Raw genomic sequence first — 14579 nt, 5'->3', positions numbered from 1 at the left:
CCATCTGCTGTACCTTGACTTTATTACGTTTATTATCAGGTGTTTGAACCTAAGCCACAGTCCACAGAGGAGCTGATGCTTCAGGTGACTAGACAGCATATCAAACGGTGCTGTCACTATGCTGGGGTCACAAAGAAGCCTGCTGTACTGCTGATAAATGAGGCCTTGGGGAAGCAGAGCCTGAGAGATGTCACTGCTGTCATGACAGAAGGTACCCACAAAAGCTTCACTGCATGAAAAATACACAATTTCAAATCACTTTTGTAACAAGGTCAAAATATTGCTTGACGTAAATTCTGGGTAAGTTATTGTACAACAAATTTCAGCTGAAGAAACAGAAAGGAACAAACAAAATTTAATGACAAGCTTTGATAATTAAAATTTTGACTGAGATTGTTTCGTGACCCCATGGCCTGACTCGCTAAGACTAAAAGGCCTTTGACCAGTGAGGTCTCATGGTTGAACCCAGTTTACTATGTTTTGACTGCAGTTTTACACCAGGAGGTTTGTCATGTATCTGACAAGAGTGGGTGTTTTTTTTCTTCTTCTGGGAAATCTGGCTTCCTCCACCATAAATCTGGTCGATGTCAAATAAATTGAAAATTCTTGAGCCTCGCCAAACAATCTATCACATAAATCATGTACATTGATTTCAAAATGGCCTTTTCTGAAAAGCTAGTACACTGTAATACATTGTATCTAGCCGGTTTTGTTCTTAAATTAAATTTATGGAAGTGTCATATTCCTCATCCAGTACAAGGATATTTAATGGTAATGCTACTTATGACATACTCATGGTACTCACAACATTTACTCAGGATTATCTGTGACATAAACATGTACCTGAAACAAATAGGCGTACCTAAGACACACACGTGTGACAGGTACTCATGACAAATACCTGTGACAAATACTCATGATAAACACTTGTAACAAAGACTCATGACAAACATCTGTGACGAATTCTCCTGGCAAACACCTGTGACAAAGACTCATGACAAACCCTTGTAACAAATTCTCCTGACAAACACCTGTGACAAATTCTCCAGACAAAACACCTCTGACAAAGACTCATGACAAACACCTGTGACAAATTCTCCAGACAAACACCTCTGACAAAGACTCACGACAAACACTTGTAACAAATTCTCCAGACAAACACCTGTGACAAATTCTCCTGACAAACATCTGTGACAAAGACTCACGTTGAACACCTGTTGACACCTCTGACAAATTCTCTTGGCAAACACCTCTGACAGACTCATGACAAATGCCTCTGACAAATTCTCCTGACAAACACCTGTGACAAATTCTCCAGACATACACCTTTGACAAAGACTCATGACAAACACCTATGACAAATTCTCATGCCAAACCCCGGAAACAAATACTAGCAACAAGTATTTGTAAGTGGGAAATTCTCATGACAGCCACCTTTGACAAACACGTGTGCAAAAGACTTCTCACAAAACCCTGCGACCAATTTACCTGTGCTGATTTCAGGCACCTGCCCTGGCCTGTATAGTGAAGAGGAACTTCAGGACCTGATCAGCCAGATGATGCCAGGGGGGGTTCAGATCAAACGACCGGACAAGATTGATCAGGCCTTTGACAGGTTCCTCAAGAAAGTCAGGCAGAATCTTCATGTCATTGTCTGCCTCAACTACAAAGGTATGCCATGGTACAGATGCAGCCCTGGTAATTTGCGACAGCATTCTGCAAAGCTGACAGAATTGTTGACGCATTAATCTTCTTAGGTCTGCATTTTTTTTTGGCAGTTGCAAATTGTTTATTGTAATATTGACATTAAATATATCAGCAATAAAAAAATCATATGAAGCATAATAAAATACATGACTTACATGTATATTCTATATTCCAGGGTTTTGAATAGAAGTGTTCATTAAAATATTATGTAGATTTTGATGTGAAGTGTTTCCAAGAGTTATTATTTCACTGCCTGCAGTGCATGTGTTCTTCTATCTTTGTTTGTTCAGAGAACATCTTTATTGAATTACTTATGTATGTATACTTGCAGGGAACAGTTTCAGCTCTGACTTTAATGGCCTGCACAGCAAGTTACAGCAGTGTCCCGGCCTGCTGAAGCAGTGTGCGTATGTAGATGTGTACAGAGAGTGGGACAGAGGAGCCTATGTCACAGTGGCGAACCGCTGGCTCAGATATCCCTACTTCAAGGTTAGTCAATCGTACTACAATGTCTGTCACCCCACTCCAAGGTCAATCACCACTGAATGTAGCTGAGAGAAAACCAGGGTTATTTTGTGTTTTACGGGCAAGCCGATCGTAAAAAAATCCAAAATATGGAATAAAAAAAAAATTGTAAATTTACCTTTATATTTCGTCTGATATTGATGTATTTTTTGATTTTCCTTTGATTATGTAAATATGTCTTCAACTAAAAAAACAGCTGGAATAATCTACGTTTCCACAGATGATGATTATAGGATTTATTTTTATACCTTCCTCAGACATTGAAAAAAAATTTACTCCACATGTGAAACAACCATTTAAATTGGTGTGACCTACTTTTTTGAACCAGAACAAGCATGTCTCTGAATCAATGGGTCAGTCGGTTGGTCGGTCTGTTTGTCAAATTTGTGTTTAATAACATATTGTGCCATTCATTCAACTCCTGGTTGGAATGCAATACGACATCAACATTTGTGGGATGTTGCACCTAAAAATTTAAAAAATTTGCACTTGTTCTTAAATGCAGATTGCCTAGACATTTGGGGGTTCTCAGTGAGAACTGTAAAATAGTGTTGGCTCTAGATAACGCCACATTGGCAAGTGAGGACCAGATTCAAATCCAAGGTCACTGGAGGTCAGAAGCTGGCGAGTGGCATTGTTTTTGTTGTTGTTGGGGTGTCTGGTTTTGTCCACCATCAAAACCTACCTATCATCTGACCATGGAATAATCAGTGAAATGTTCATGAGTGCAGAGTTAAGCCTATTTTAAATGAGATAAATTTCGCCCAGTACTAAGATTCTGGAAGTTTTATTGGGGATTAGAAAGGTATTTTCAGGTTTGTTTGAAAGGTACGATGATATCCTTCTGGGGAAATGTAGCTTTCATCATTAGTTGTGATATTTATAACATTTATTTTGACAACTTTTGGGGCAAAATTGTAGGTTATTTACTTCATTCAATTAAATAATTAAAATTATTTGGACAACAGATTTTTGGAATTGTGGTATCCGGATGACAACATGTACATGTACATGTAACGTTAAAAATGTTAAAAACCCAAATGCATCGTTACAGATTCAAGTGCCGTGGAATGATGTGTATAAAGAGGAGCAAATCAACCTGACAAGTGCTGCCATGGCTTACATCCACATGACAGCCAAGGCTGCCGTAGAACAACAGTACTGTCACCACAGTGAGCCACTCAGGTTCTACACACCCCTCACCTTCATGGAGTTTACCCGTATCTTCAGGCTTGTCTCTGTGCACCTGGCTAAACAAGAACAGGCAAGTTACAGGGATTAGTACATGTACAGCTGCAATCCTTTCCGTCTCTCGTTGTCATTGTGATGATAAAGATACAGTGTATCGTTTTGTATTGAGGTTTTAGTCAGTTCATTGAAACCCGGACTCTGACAGGAAATTTTATGGACTTGTGGAATTCTGGGATGCCCTCAGATGTTTCAGAGACCCTGATGGCAGTGAGTGCTTGATGCATCTTGTGTGGCATTTTCGTAGTTTAAATTGGAAAAGTTCATCAGTAATTAGCCCTGGGCGCAAATTACTGGGCGCTCTGGGTGCCTCCACCCATTAATCTGACCACCGTTGCATGAGCGAAAAATTCAAGCCATTTAATAAATTATTTCATTGAAGCAGCACAGCTGGTATACCTGTCAGTAACTAGCGAAAGTTACCTCTTCAAACTCTGTAATTCAGTCGACTGAAGCATTCCACGTTTTTCCAACTATAATCAAAAGGGCAAGTACATGCCACAAAACTGACTGTAAACAGCCTCTAACTTTTACGAAGAGAAGAAATCCATATTTCTCTGGGTGATTTGTTCTTGTTGTTGTCATTTCTGTCATTATTGTCCGGACAGGCCACCATAGAGAAGTTTCAGGTTTTACTTGGGAAGATGAACCAGGCCTCCTCGACCATAGCAGGCTACAAGAGGGAGGTGTCGGAGTTGACCCCCAAGCTAAGGGAGGCCCAGGGAGCTATCTGGGACTGGCTGGATAAGGTGGAGGAAGGCAAGAAGGCCTATATACAGGTGGGTGGCCACAACTGGGACTTCAGCACTTCAGGACAACTAGACCTAAGCTTAACTTCGAAACTTACAAAATATATATAGCTGCTTATGGCATGGTGTAAACTTTTAAAAGCTCTTGTTAAAAATTGCATATATTTGACAGGATGACTTTGCTAAGCTACACTGTCCATTAGTTAAGGACGCGTGCTAAAAAAACACACATTTTATAGCATGGTGCTGTTGTCTTTGGGGGTTTTCAAGAATACTTTTGTCATGGTAATGTTTAAAGGAAGACCTTATTGGTTTATCTCCTAATAGGAAGATTAATCTTTAAGATTTTTGTCTTCATGTTTTACGCTGTAGTAGTAGTGTGTATTAAAAAATCTTTCTTAAGAGATCAAAACCAATGCTGTCAGTATGTTTAGTCAAACAAAATTTTGTCAGGATGAACAGTGTCAAAGGGAACAGAGTGTTTTGATTGATTTTGTGTATTTGCCAAATGAAAACCTAGATAGTCTTGCTATAACATTAAATTTGAACTGCCATTCAACTGGTAACTCAGTGTCATAAGTCAGCCAATCTGGTCAGAAACTTTTGTTGTTTTGAGTCTTTCTTGTCCAATAAATACTTTTTTAACCGTATATACCAGATGTTAGAGTACCACTCTGATTGTAAATCTTAGCAAGATACCAGTGTCTTGATTTCTGATAGATTCTACTAATTGTGTATAAATAAGGCATATTACACAATTTATACATGTACACAGGTATTTTCGAATGACATTGTGATACGTATATGTGACACTTTGAAACTATACTTATTTCAACCTTTGAATACTATTTCTAAGAACTCTCACACACTCTCTCCTGACTGTAAATGAACAATTTTCAATGTTAATTAAGTATCAATCATTGTAACCTTTGTTTAACTGATAGTCGCCATATGAGCAGTTAACACCATGTGGTACCAGCCACATAATCTACTGTTGTATGTATTCTTACAGCAACTGGAGGACTGTAAGAGTCAGGAGGAGAAGATTGCATCTCTGCTGAAGCCTATGAATCACTACAAGGAACAGCTCTCCTCAGCCTTTGATAAAGTACGTAACAAACAGTGTGGAGGTAGAACGTGTTTTTCCCACCAGTCAGACTGTCCACGCATACGTCAAGTGCTTCCAAACTACTTCATCTGTATGTATTTTACAGACATGTAATGACTTCGCAGTCATATGACTGAGAAATTGTTAAGTACATGTAAGACGTTAAACCCCAAGCATACATACATATCTGTATGTACCTAATTTGTTTTAATTCCTCTATTTTTTTTTGACATGTGATTTGCCCTTTTTAGTCATTATGCATTTTCTTGTAACTGATACAGGAATAAGCAGTTTTTCTCTTCTCATGTGGTTAGTCCATCTGATGAACAGCATATTCATATCTTCACTTTTCCGACAGAGCAGAGAGAGAAATGTCATTTTTTGCCCTCAGCACTGCTAATGTTTGTCCTAAAAATTAGAAGAATCATAGTAGTACAATTGTGATTTACATGTAATGTTTATTTATGGGTCAGGTTAGACTATATTATGGAACTATGCTGACTTGTATCACTCACCATTTTATATGTACACTTTCATAGATGGGGGTTCATCTTATGTGGGGTTCATCTTATGTGGAGTTCAGCTGTATTTTATATGTACTATATGCTGTGTATATATATATATATGTGTATGTGTGTGTGTGTGTGTGTGTGTGCGTGTACGTGTGCGTGTGCGTGTGTACACTGAAGGAAGATTGATCTGCCTCAGAAAATAAAGTATTATTATTATCAGCTATTGCAATTGTTCTGGACATTTACAAACAATATAAAGAGTCCTCTAGCCGATTGTTGAGATGTACAGCTATGTGTATGTGTGTCAGACTGCTCTGTAATTAGTGTATTTCTGCTGTAACACCATCAGGCTAGACCGTCTTATGAAGCTGCCAAATTTGCCCTGGCCGCTTTGGATGGGAAGGCAAACTCAGACCTGGGGGAATTGAAATCTTACCGCGCACCACCCACGACTGTCAAGTGGGTGGTCGGGGCGCTCTGTGTGCTTTTTGACAGACCGGATAAGTATGTTTATAAACAATTTAATGCATCTGCTGTTTGCATGTTTTTAAAGTTGTTCCACTTCATTTGTACACTGTGTGTACTTCCATTTCACATTTATACGTCGCATGTAAATTTTTTCTTTAAATTTGGCAACTTTAGCAGAAATTCTGTATACTTACATTTAGGTAAGTCTCTAGGTAAATTTTGAGGTTAGTCTATGTATGTTGATCATGTTTTGTACATGTATGTTGATCATGTTTTGGACATGTATGTTGATTATGTCATGCTTTGTACATGTATGTTGATCATGTTTTGTACATGTATGTACAAATAACAACACAATGCACAGCCAAAAGGCAGACTCCATTCAACTGTAATTCTGCAGTGGCCCAACCATTGACCAATGAGATCACTGGCTGCAATGCAACTCTCACTTGATTGACAGGTACCTGGCAAGCTAAAGGTGCAGTTGTCTCCCTTGCTGCAACCTGCATGGCAACCATTGACAACTAATCCTTGAGTTTGGCATTACTGTAATTCTTCAACCTTTTCGCGCGTTTGCAAAGTGTTTATTCCAACATATTCCAACATTCTCTGTAGACTATTAAAATTATACTTTTCGTGAAGCCCTGAAATTGGCCAATCCAACCAATGTAGCTTTGTCTCCAAAATCAAGTAAAACATGCACATACATGTACATGTACTGAAAGTTGCTCTTTCATATGTAAAAAGGATGAGGAATTACGATAAGACGCACATCTTATAGAAAACAAAATTTAACAACTTTACTAATGTAATGTTGTCTTTTTCCTGGTCATGGATAACAAACTTCTTGACAAGTTGGTCATTTGGTTATCTTGGAATACAGCTATACTGGGGCCTCTGTGTGCTAACACAGCACAGTGGCTCAGGAGCCTGGGACCAGTGCTATCGCTGTGAGCTTTAAGTCCAGCTCATGCTTGCTTGATTTCTCTTTGGCTGTACTTGGGGGCTGCCAGTTGCCTGCAGATGATCATGGGTTTCCCCCAGGCTGTGTCTGGTTTCCTCTCGCCATTAACCTGTCTGCCGTTGTATAAGTGAAATATTCTTGATTACGGTGTAAAACACAGATGAAACAAACTGATAAAAAGTACAAGTAAATTGAATCATAAAAGGATGATCTCATGTCAGCGAAAGATAATAAAAAGGCGCTGCTGGGTAAACTATCATACATCTAATTTTTTTCTTCCTCTCTTCCTAAGTTACCCTCCTAAACCACGAATCTCATTTCATTTCTACTTTGTCACACAGCTGGGACAGCGGCAAGCTCCTGCTGCTGAAGGACAACCTTATCAACGACTTGATCTTCTACGACAAGGAGCACATTCCTCAGCACATTTTCACCAAGCTGGAGGAGTATGTGAGGAACCCACGGTTCGCACCCGAGGAGGTGAAGCAGTCAAGCGCTGCCCTGGCTTGTATATGCAGATACATCCATGCTGTCTACCAGTACGCTATCATCCACAGGGGCACCTTCCCCTTAAGACAGAACCTCTTAGAGGCTGTGGCTAATGTAGAGAAGGTGAGATGTAATAGGGGGTGTCGTATGGAAATACTGCCCAAGTTTCTGATGTGCCGATCAACATGTTGGCAGTGGTAAAGACAAGGTTGATGCCTTTATTAGTTGCTAAGTGATCCCATTCTGATGCCATTCTGCCATGTGGAGGCAACCTCAGCCTAATAAATCCCAACATGGTCACAGACTATGTATTACCATGTGAATTAACATGGCTTCAGTTTAACAAATGGTCTTGAACACAGTTGAATGGTATTTAAAACTATTAATTAAAATAATAAAGTTTGAAATCTTGGCTGCATGTCTTTTTTTTTAATTTGTGATGAAGTTCACAAGGCCTCTCCAACGGGAATTAGCAAATCCCATTGAATAGCAACACGAACCCTGGTTAGTGGCGATCACATGCATTGTTTAAATTACTGGCACTGTTTGTCAAGTACGTAAATATGAATATATACCTACATCAGGCTTTATGTGATTAGCCCATGTTAAGAGATATCATGGCAAAAATTGCTTAGTCGTGGCTGATAATTCCTCTTTCTTCACCATATCCATTGTTTCCCTCAGGATGGTGAGGTTTTTTTTTTTAGCATGATCAAGTGAACAAAATGTTTTGAAGAGTGGCTTTTGTTTATTGAAGTTGTTTAGAATTTACCTTTGGGTTGAGGATTATCCACAAGAATTGGTTTGAAGACTTCCTAAGTTTCTTTGAGTGTTAAAGCCATTTTTTAAAAACCTCATTCTGTAATTGTTTTACAAGGCTCAAGCCATTTTGGGGGAGATGAGGCTGACTGCATCAAGAAGGAAAAGCTTGCTGGAGGAGTCCATACTGAGCCACAAGGAAGCAGTCAAAAACCTGAAAGCTATGGAGAAGCAAGTCCAGGTATGTACCTGTGATGCAAGACTACTCAACTTTAATGCCCCGTCAGGCCTCTGTGACCAAGGTGGTTAATACGCCTGCAAGGTGCAATGACCCAGGAGCCTCTCAATGCGGCCTCTGTGAGAGTAAGTCCAGCTCATGCTGCCTTCCACTCTGGACGTACTTGGGAAGGTCTGCAGCAACCTGCGGATGGTCGTGGGTTTCCCCAGGGCTATGCTCCGTTTTCTCCCACCATAATGCTGGCCGCCATTGTATAAGTGAAATATTCTTGAATATAGTCGTGAAATCAAATACATAAATACACTTAATACCCAGTCTACTCACTCTCTGTAAATACTTCTATATTGTGTGTTTTTCTTGGAAGATTTCATCAGCTGTTGTCCCTTGTCATCTGAACAGTCAAGCAGTCTGCTTTCCCATTACAAAGAAATTTTTATAAACATACTTCAATCTATATCATCAGTGTGCTTCTCTCTCAAAAAGTGATTTATTTGCTGGAATACCTGACAAGTTTCTAAATACTCACCTGTGATGTACTATCTAGTGCACACTTACGGTAACTGTGGATCCAAACAATAGATGGCAAAACTGCTAAGGTCAACTGCAAGTTTCCATGTTAAAATGAGCAAATATGAAATATGTGTGCAGTCATTATTATTTTGTGAAAATGTGCAAGTGTTTAAATATGCAATTCACTGCATCAGAAAGTGTTGAAGTAATGTGAAGAAAATTTCTCGAAAACCGTTTCATAAAGTGTTCAAACATGTGGATAGGTTAAAAAAAATTTAGCTACCTCATAAAGTGCAAAAAGTTTAAACTTCATTTGCCTCATAGAGTGTTTAAATGTGTAAAAAGGTTAAAATTTCAGCTGCCTCAGAAAGCGTTGAAGTGTGCAGTAGGCCATAAGCCCTCAGCTTTTCTGAGGCTATGACAGAAGTTACTCAGACCTGTTGAAAACTGATAGGAAAATTTCAAATTCTTTCAAGCTGTGACATGTGCAGTCTCACAAAGTGCTTAGAATACACTAAAGAGAGATAAATTGATTGGTTGAAAAAATTTGTATGTGGCATAAAATAACTTTAATTATCCCCCTTTTTTCTCTTCTTGGCCTCACAACCACTGATTTTTGTGCTTTCTGCAGTCTAACTGTGTTTGAATCTGTATTCTCCTCTTCTGTTTTCTAGGGTATTGAAAAGCGGATTAAGAAGTGCAACCAGCTGATGACCAAAATCAAGTCTCACCACACAGGCTGGAAGTCAGAGGTGAAGAAAGCCAATGCCCACATTGACACAGCACCTGCTGATGCCCTTATCACTGCAGCTTGTGTCTGCTACTTTGGTCCTCTGGATGACAAGACCAGGGCAGGTCTGTTGCAAGACTGGATCAAGTTCTGTCGCAGTGGCGGAAATGCAACATCGTCAAACCTCTCTGAGGAAAGAGAATCCCTGGATGTTCGTCTCCAGAATTTCATGACCGAAAGCCTGTCTGTCCATTCTCATGCCGGGTCTGTCAGATCTGAGCCAAACGAGGCAGATAGTTCATTGCCTGGTGAGGATAACGCCGGGCAGGATTCCAGGCCCAACACAAGCATTAGCAAAGTGTCCGGAGCAAAGGGAGACCACCCTCCCACCGTTCGCGTGTACCCTTTCAGGCCGTCCATCCAGGAGTCAAGTCTGGGCAAGGTGGAGCTGCGGTCAGAGCTGGAGGAGGCAAGCACCAGCCACTTTTCCATGGAAACGGATGAATCTGACGAGGAGGACAACTTCTCCCCGCTCACTCTCCGCCGTGACTTCTCCCTCCAGGACATCCTTTCCAGCGTTGAAGAGCTGCAAGACTGGAAACTGGCGGAGCTGCCCACGGATGTCCATGCCATACAGAATGCCCTGATCAGTCGTGTGTGCTCGGATAACCGCAATCACTTCTGGCCCCTGCTCATTGACCCAGATAACCAGGCAGAGGCATGGGTCCGCGCACTGCAGAAGAGTTCACATCACATCCATGAGGCAGAGCTGATGAGACAAGGCATGGACACCACTTACACATGTAAGTGATGAGTGGTTAAATCTGATTTAGGGTTTACTGGCCCTTTATTTATTTATTTAGTGGATTGTTGTTTTATGTCATCTATAAGAATTTGTCACGTATTCATGTATCCAAGGCCCCACAAGCAGTGAGAACTGGGGAATCTACCAATTCCCTGTCCAAGGCCCCACAAGCAGTGAGAACTGGGGAATCTACCAATTGCCTGTCCAAGGCCCCACAAGCAGTGAGAACTGGGGAATCTACCAATTGCTTGTCCAAGGCCCCACAAGCAGTGAGAACTGGAGAATTTACCAATTCTCTGTCCAAGTCCCCACAAGGAGTGAGAGCTGGGGAATCTACCAATTCTCTGTCCAAGTCCCCACAAGGAGTGAGAGCTGGGGAATCTACCAATTCCCTGTCCAAGGCCCCAAAAGCAGTGAGAGCTGGGGAATCTACCAATTCCCTGTCCAAGGCCCCACAAGCAGTGAGAGCTGGGGAATCTACCAATTCCCTGTCCAAGTCCCCACAAGCAGTGAGAGCTGGGGAATCTACCAATTCACTGTCCAAGGCCCCACAAGCAGTGAGAACTGGGGAATCTACCAATTGCCTGTGCAAGGCCCCACAAGCAGTGAGAACTGGGGAATCTACCAATTCCCTGTCCAAGTCCCCACAAGCAGTGAGAGCTGGGGAATCTACCAATTCCCTGTCCAAGACACCACAAACAGTGAGAACTGGGGAATCTACCAATTCCCTGTCCAAGGCTCCACAAGCAGTGAGAGCTGGGGAATCTACCAATTCCCTGTCCAAGGCCCCAAAAGCAGTGAGAGCTGGGGAATCTACCAATTCCCTGTCCAAGGCCCCAAAAGCAGTGAGAGCTGGGGAATCTACCAATTCCCTGTCCAAGGCCCCAAAAGCAGTGAGAGCTGGGGAATCTACCAATTCCCTGTCCAAGGCCCCAAAAGCAGTGAGAGCTGGGGAATCTACCAATTCCCTGTCCAAGGCCCCAAAAGCAGTGAGAGCTGGGGAATCTACCAATTCCCTGTCGAAGTCCCCACAAGCAGTGAGAGCTGGGGAATCTACCAATTCCCTGTCCAAGGCTAGTTTTGAACCCACAACTCATGTGTCTTAGCAAGTGAAAGGCAAGCACCTTTTCACAACCACTAGACCATGGCCAGGCCCCTTAAGGACAAGACAGCACCTAGCTATTTCAATCAAAGCAGGATACTTAGACTTTCCAGATAGTATCATACTTTATCATTTTAATAAGCTTTCACTGAATAAAATGTAGAACAGAATGACAGTATTGCACAGATTGCTGGTGTGAGTCGAGGCAGCCATCTTGAGAATTTTATCCAATCAAACTTGTTGCTATCAGATTGCACGGCCTAAGCTGTGACGTAGCCTTTACCCATTCACTCCATGAAGCAACATATGATAACACAGGAGTACTGCATAAAATGTCATTTTGAGATCCTTTACAACGATGTAAGCTATGTGTAGCCGAAGGGCCATTTCACAAAGTGTTGTGGGGCAGGTTTGTATCATTTATGGACAAGCAGTGTAATATTCAATGACAGTATCACAATTTATGTCAGACAGGAGCATACTATCTCGGCTCAAACCGCATCTACCTCTCCAAATACATTTTTTTTGTTCATTTTAGTGTATAGTCATCAGTTTTTAAATGATAGATATCAGAGTCTGTGTAAAATTCATTAGGGATGCCAAAGGTTTATGGGAACAAGAAGACGGTATCTCGCCAGACAACGTTTAAAATAAATTAAATTCGATGACATCGTTTTTTTTCTGTCTGAATTTATTACAACTGAAGAATTTAAATTTTGCACCTTTGTCTTCCTCGCAAGTAAAAGGGATGTTTTCTTCTGTTTTCTTTTATAAACTATAGTAAAATCATTGAATCGCCATGTTGTAGCTGATGTGCTTTTCCTGACATCTGTGATAACTATAGATCAGCACTGTTTTCATCTTAGAAAGCACAGTTACAAAACTGAAGTATAAAATCCAGCGACAGTCGAATGCGTAGATCAACCTCAGTGGTGCTTAAATATATTTCCATTTGTTTTAGAATTGAGCATGAATCTTGTTGTGCAACAATCCTAGTGTAATTTTATAAACATTTAATAGGCCTCAAAATCAGCAACACAACCCCTCTGAAGGCTACAACCTGAACCAGGAATAAAATGGGTGTGCATCTACAACTGGGCTATTTAAATAGGGGTTTCAGAGTGCCTTGTAAATGATGTAGTAGGCCTACTGTATCAACTTTTCAAGCTTTGGCTACTGGCAAACGGAAAATATATTATATTTTACGGAATATACGGAAAATACCTTGGACTTTAGAGAACTAGAGTAAACGTGATGTCACCTTGATCTCAATAATGGAGACACACTGAAGCTGTGTCAAGACGAAGTTTCACCCAAATTTTTCTGGGTTGAAAAAAATCTATAGAAGTTTTTAATGCAAGTTTAAGATTCTGTGAATGGTAGTTTTACAGTGGACATAAACACTGGTCAGGTGCAGTCTTTCACTTTGAACTTACTACAGTAAATGGTGGAATCTCCTGTGTGGTTGTGGTTATTGGAATTGATTTAACTCTCCGTGACCATTTCTGAGAGGTACATGTACATATGTGAAGCTATTGTTCATATTATTAGCAACCTTATCAGTCCCTATAGGTTTATATCCCATCAGTCCGTCTTCCTGTCCATCAGTCTGTCCATCAGAAAACACTTTTGCTGATCGTTTTCATTTGGTTTGCCAATTTTGACAGAATTATTACCCTTTTCGTCCAGTTACATGGTACTGAATTGAAACTGTGTTTATGGCTTCACCATGTTCACCATGACAAGTTTGTGGATGAAGTTTTATTTTATTTATTGCAGTGTAGTCCATTTTCACCAATGTTATGTCTTTCTTAGTTCTTTCTTTTTTGGACATTGACATACAGTAGCTACTGATTTTAATGGCTCATATCTATAGGGGACATATATTGCAAAAACATTAGTTTCAAAATGCCTGTTTTATACGTATTCTGTTTTAAAGAACGTTACTGCCAATTCTTTTAATTAAGCATGCATTAGGCTTTTGGTACCACCTTGTTCGATTGATGGATGGTGGGTAGGGAGGTGAAGTCCTGATTTTGTAACGACTACATTTATACCCAACTGTCGGAGAACTTGTGCAAAAGATCCTGCCGTCTTTTGTCTAGTGTCTGAGTCGCCTGAGCTTGAAGACTACTATGGGATGGATGAGGAGACACGGAGGATGTCCAGATTCTCTGATGTCACCACCTTCACAAACTTCACCTTAGCAGATGATGACGCCAGCATCAGTGAAAATCGAGCTCAGACAAGGTAAGTTGCTGGCAAAACCATTGGAACACATTCATAATGTAAAGCCTGGAAATAAGTTGGTGCATAACTGGTATACGTTCCGGCGACCCTATTTTAATAAAAAGTTACTATGTTGTTTATATGACAGTTTTGTCCTGTACTAAACAGCTGGCCATGTCAAAATACTGTTTGGTGCAGGACATTGTCCTTTCTCCTGCTGCTATTTTCAGGCTTGAAATGTAAAGCCCTTTAGGAGCAGTGTCGCTTGTAGTTTAGTGCAGTACACTGTATTTATCTGCTGTATACATCAGTATATATGGGGATTCCATTGCACTCATAGTGAATAGAACAATACATGCCTATTTTCACAGGGTGCATTTACAGAATGAATATTTCTTTTGTTCAAGGAACTGTCCGTTCCTCCATAGACACCAAT

At 40.6% G+C, this 14579-nt stretch overlaps 1 protein-coding gene across 1 annotated transcript in view; it reads left to right on the top strand.

The window, feature by feature from the left end:
* The window catches only part of LOC135478179 (dynein heavy chain domain-containing protein 1-like), a 146431-nt gene that overhangs the window by 89604 nt on the left and 42248 nt on the right, over positions 1–14579 (top strand). The window contains 11 exon segments of the mRNA XM_064758450.1: positions 40–211; positions 1504–1671; positions 2039–2196; positions 3287–3496; positions 4089–4259; positions 5242–5337; positions 6199–6353; positions 7623–7893; positions 8648–8770; positions 9952–10810; positions 14020–14164. Coding sequence (XP_064614520.1) covers positions 40–211; positions 1504–1671; positions 2039–2196; positions 3287–3496; positions 4089–4259; positions 5242–5337; positions 6199–6353; positions 7623–7893; positions 8648–8770; positions 9952–10810; positions 14020–14164 — 2528 coding nt within the window.

This window comes from Liolophura sinensis, chromosome 11 (genome assembly GCF_032854445.1).
Source record: "Liolophura sinensis isolate JHLJ2023 chromosome 11, CUHK_Ljap_v2, whole genome shotgun sequence".
Classification (NCBI taxonomy): domain Eukaryota; kingdom Metazoa; phylum Mollusca; class Polyplacophora; order Chitonida; family Chitonidae; genus Liolophura; species Liolophura sinensis.
The sequence above is the reverse complement of the archived record's forward strand: the minus strand, read 5'-3'. Positions and strand labels throughout refer to the sequence as shown.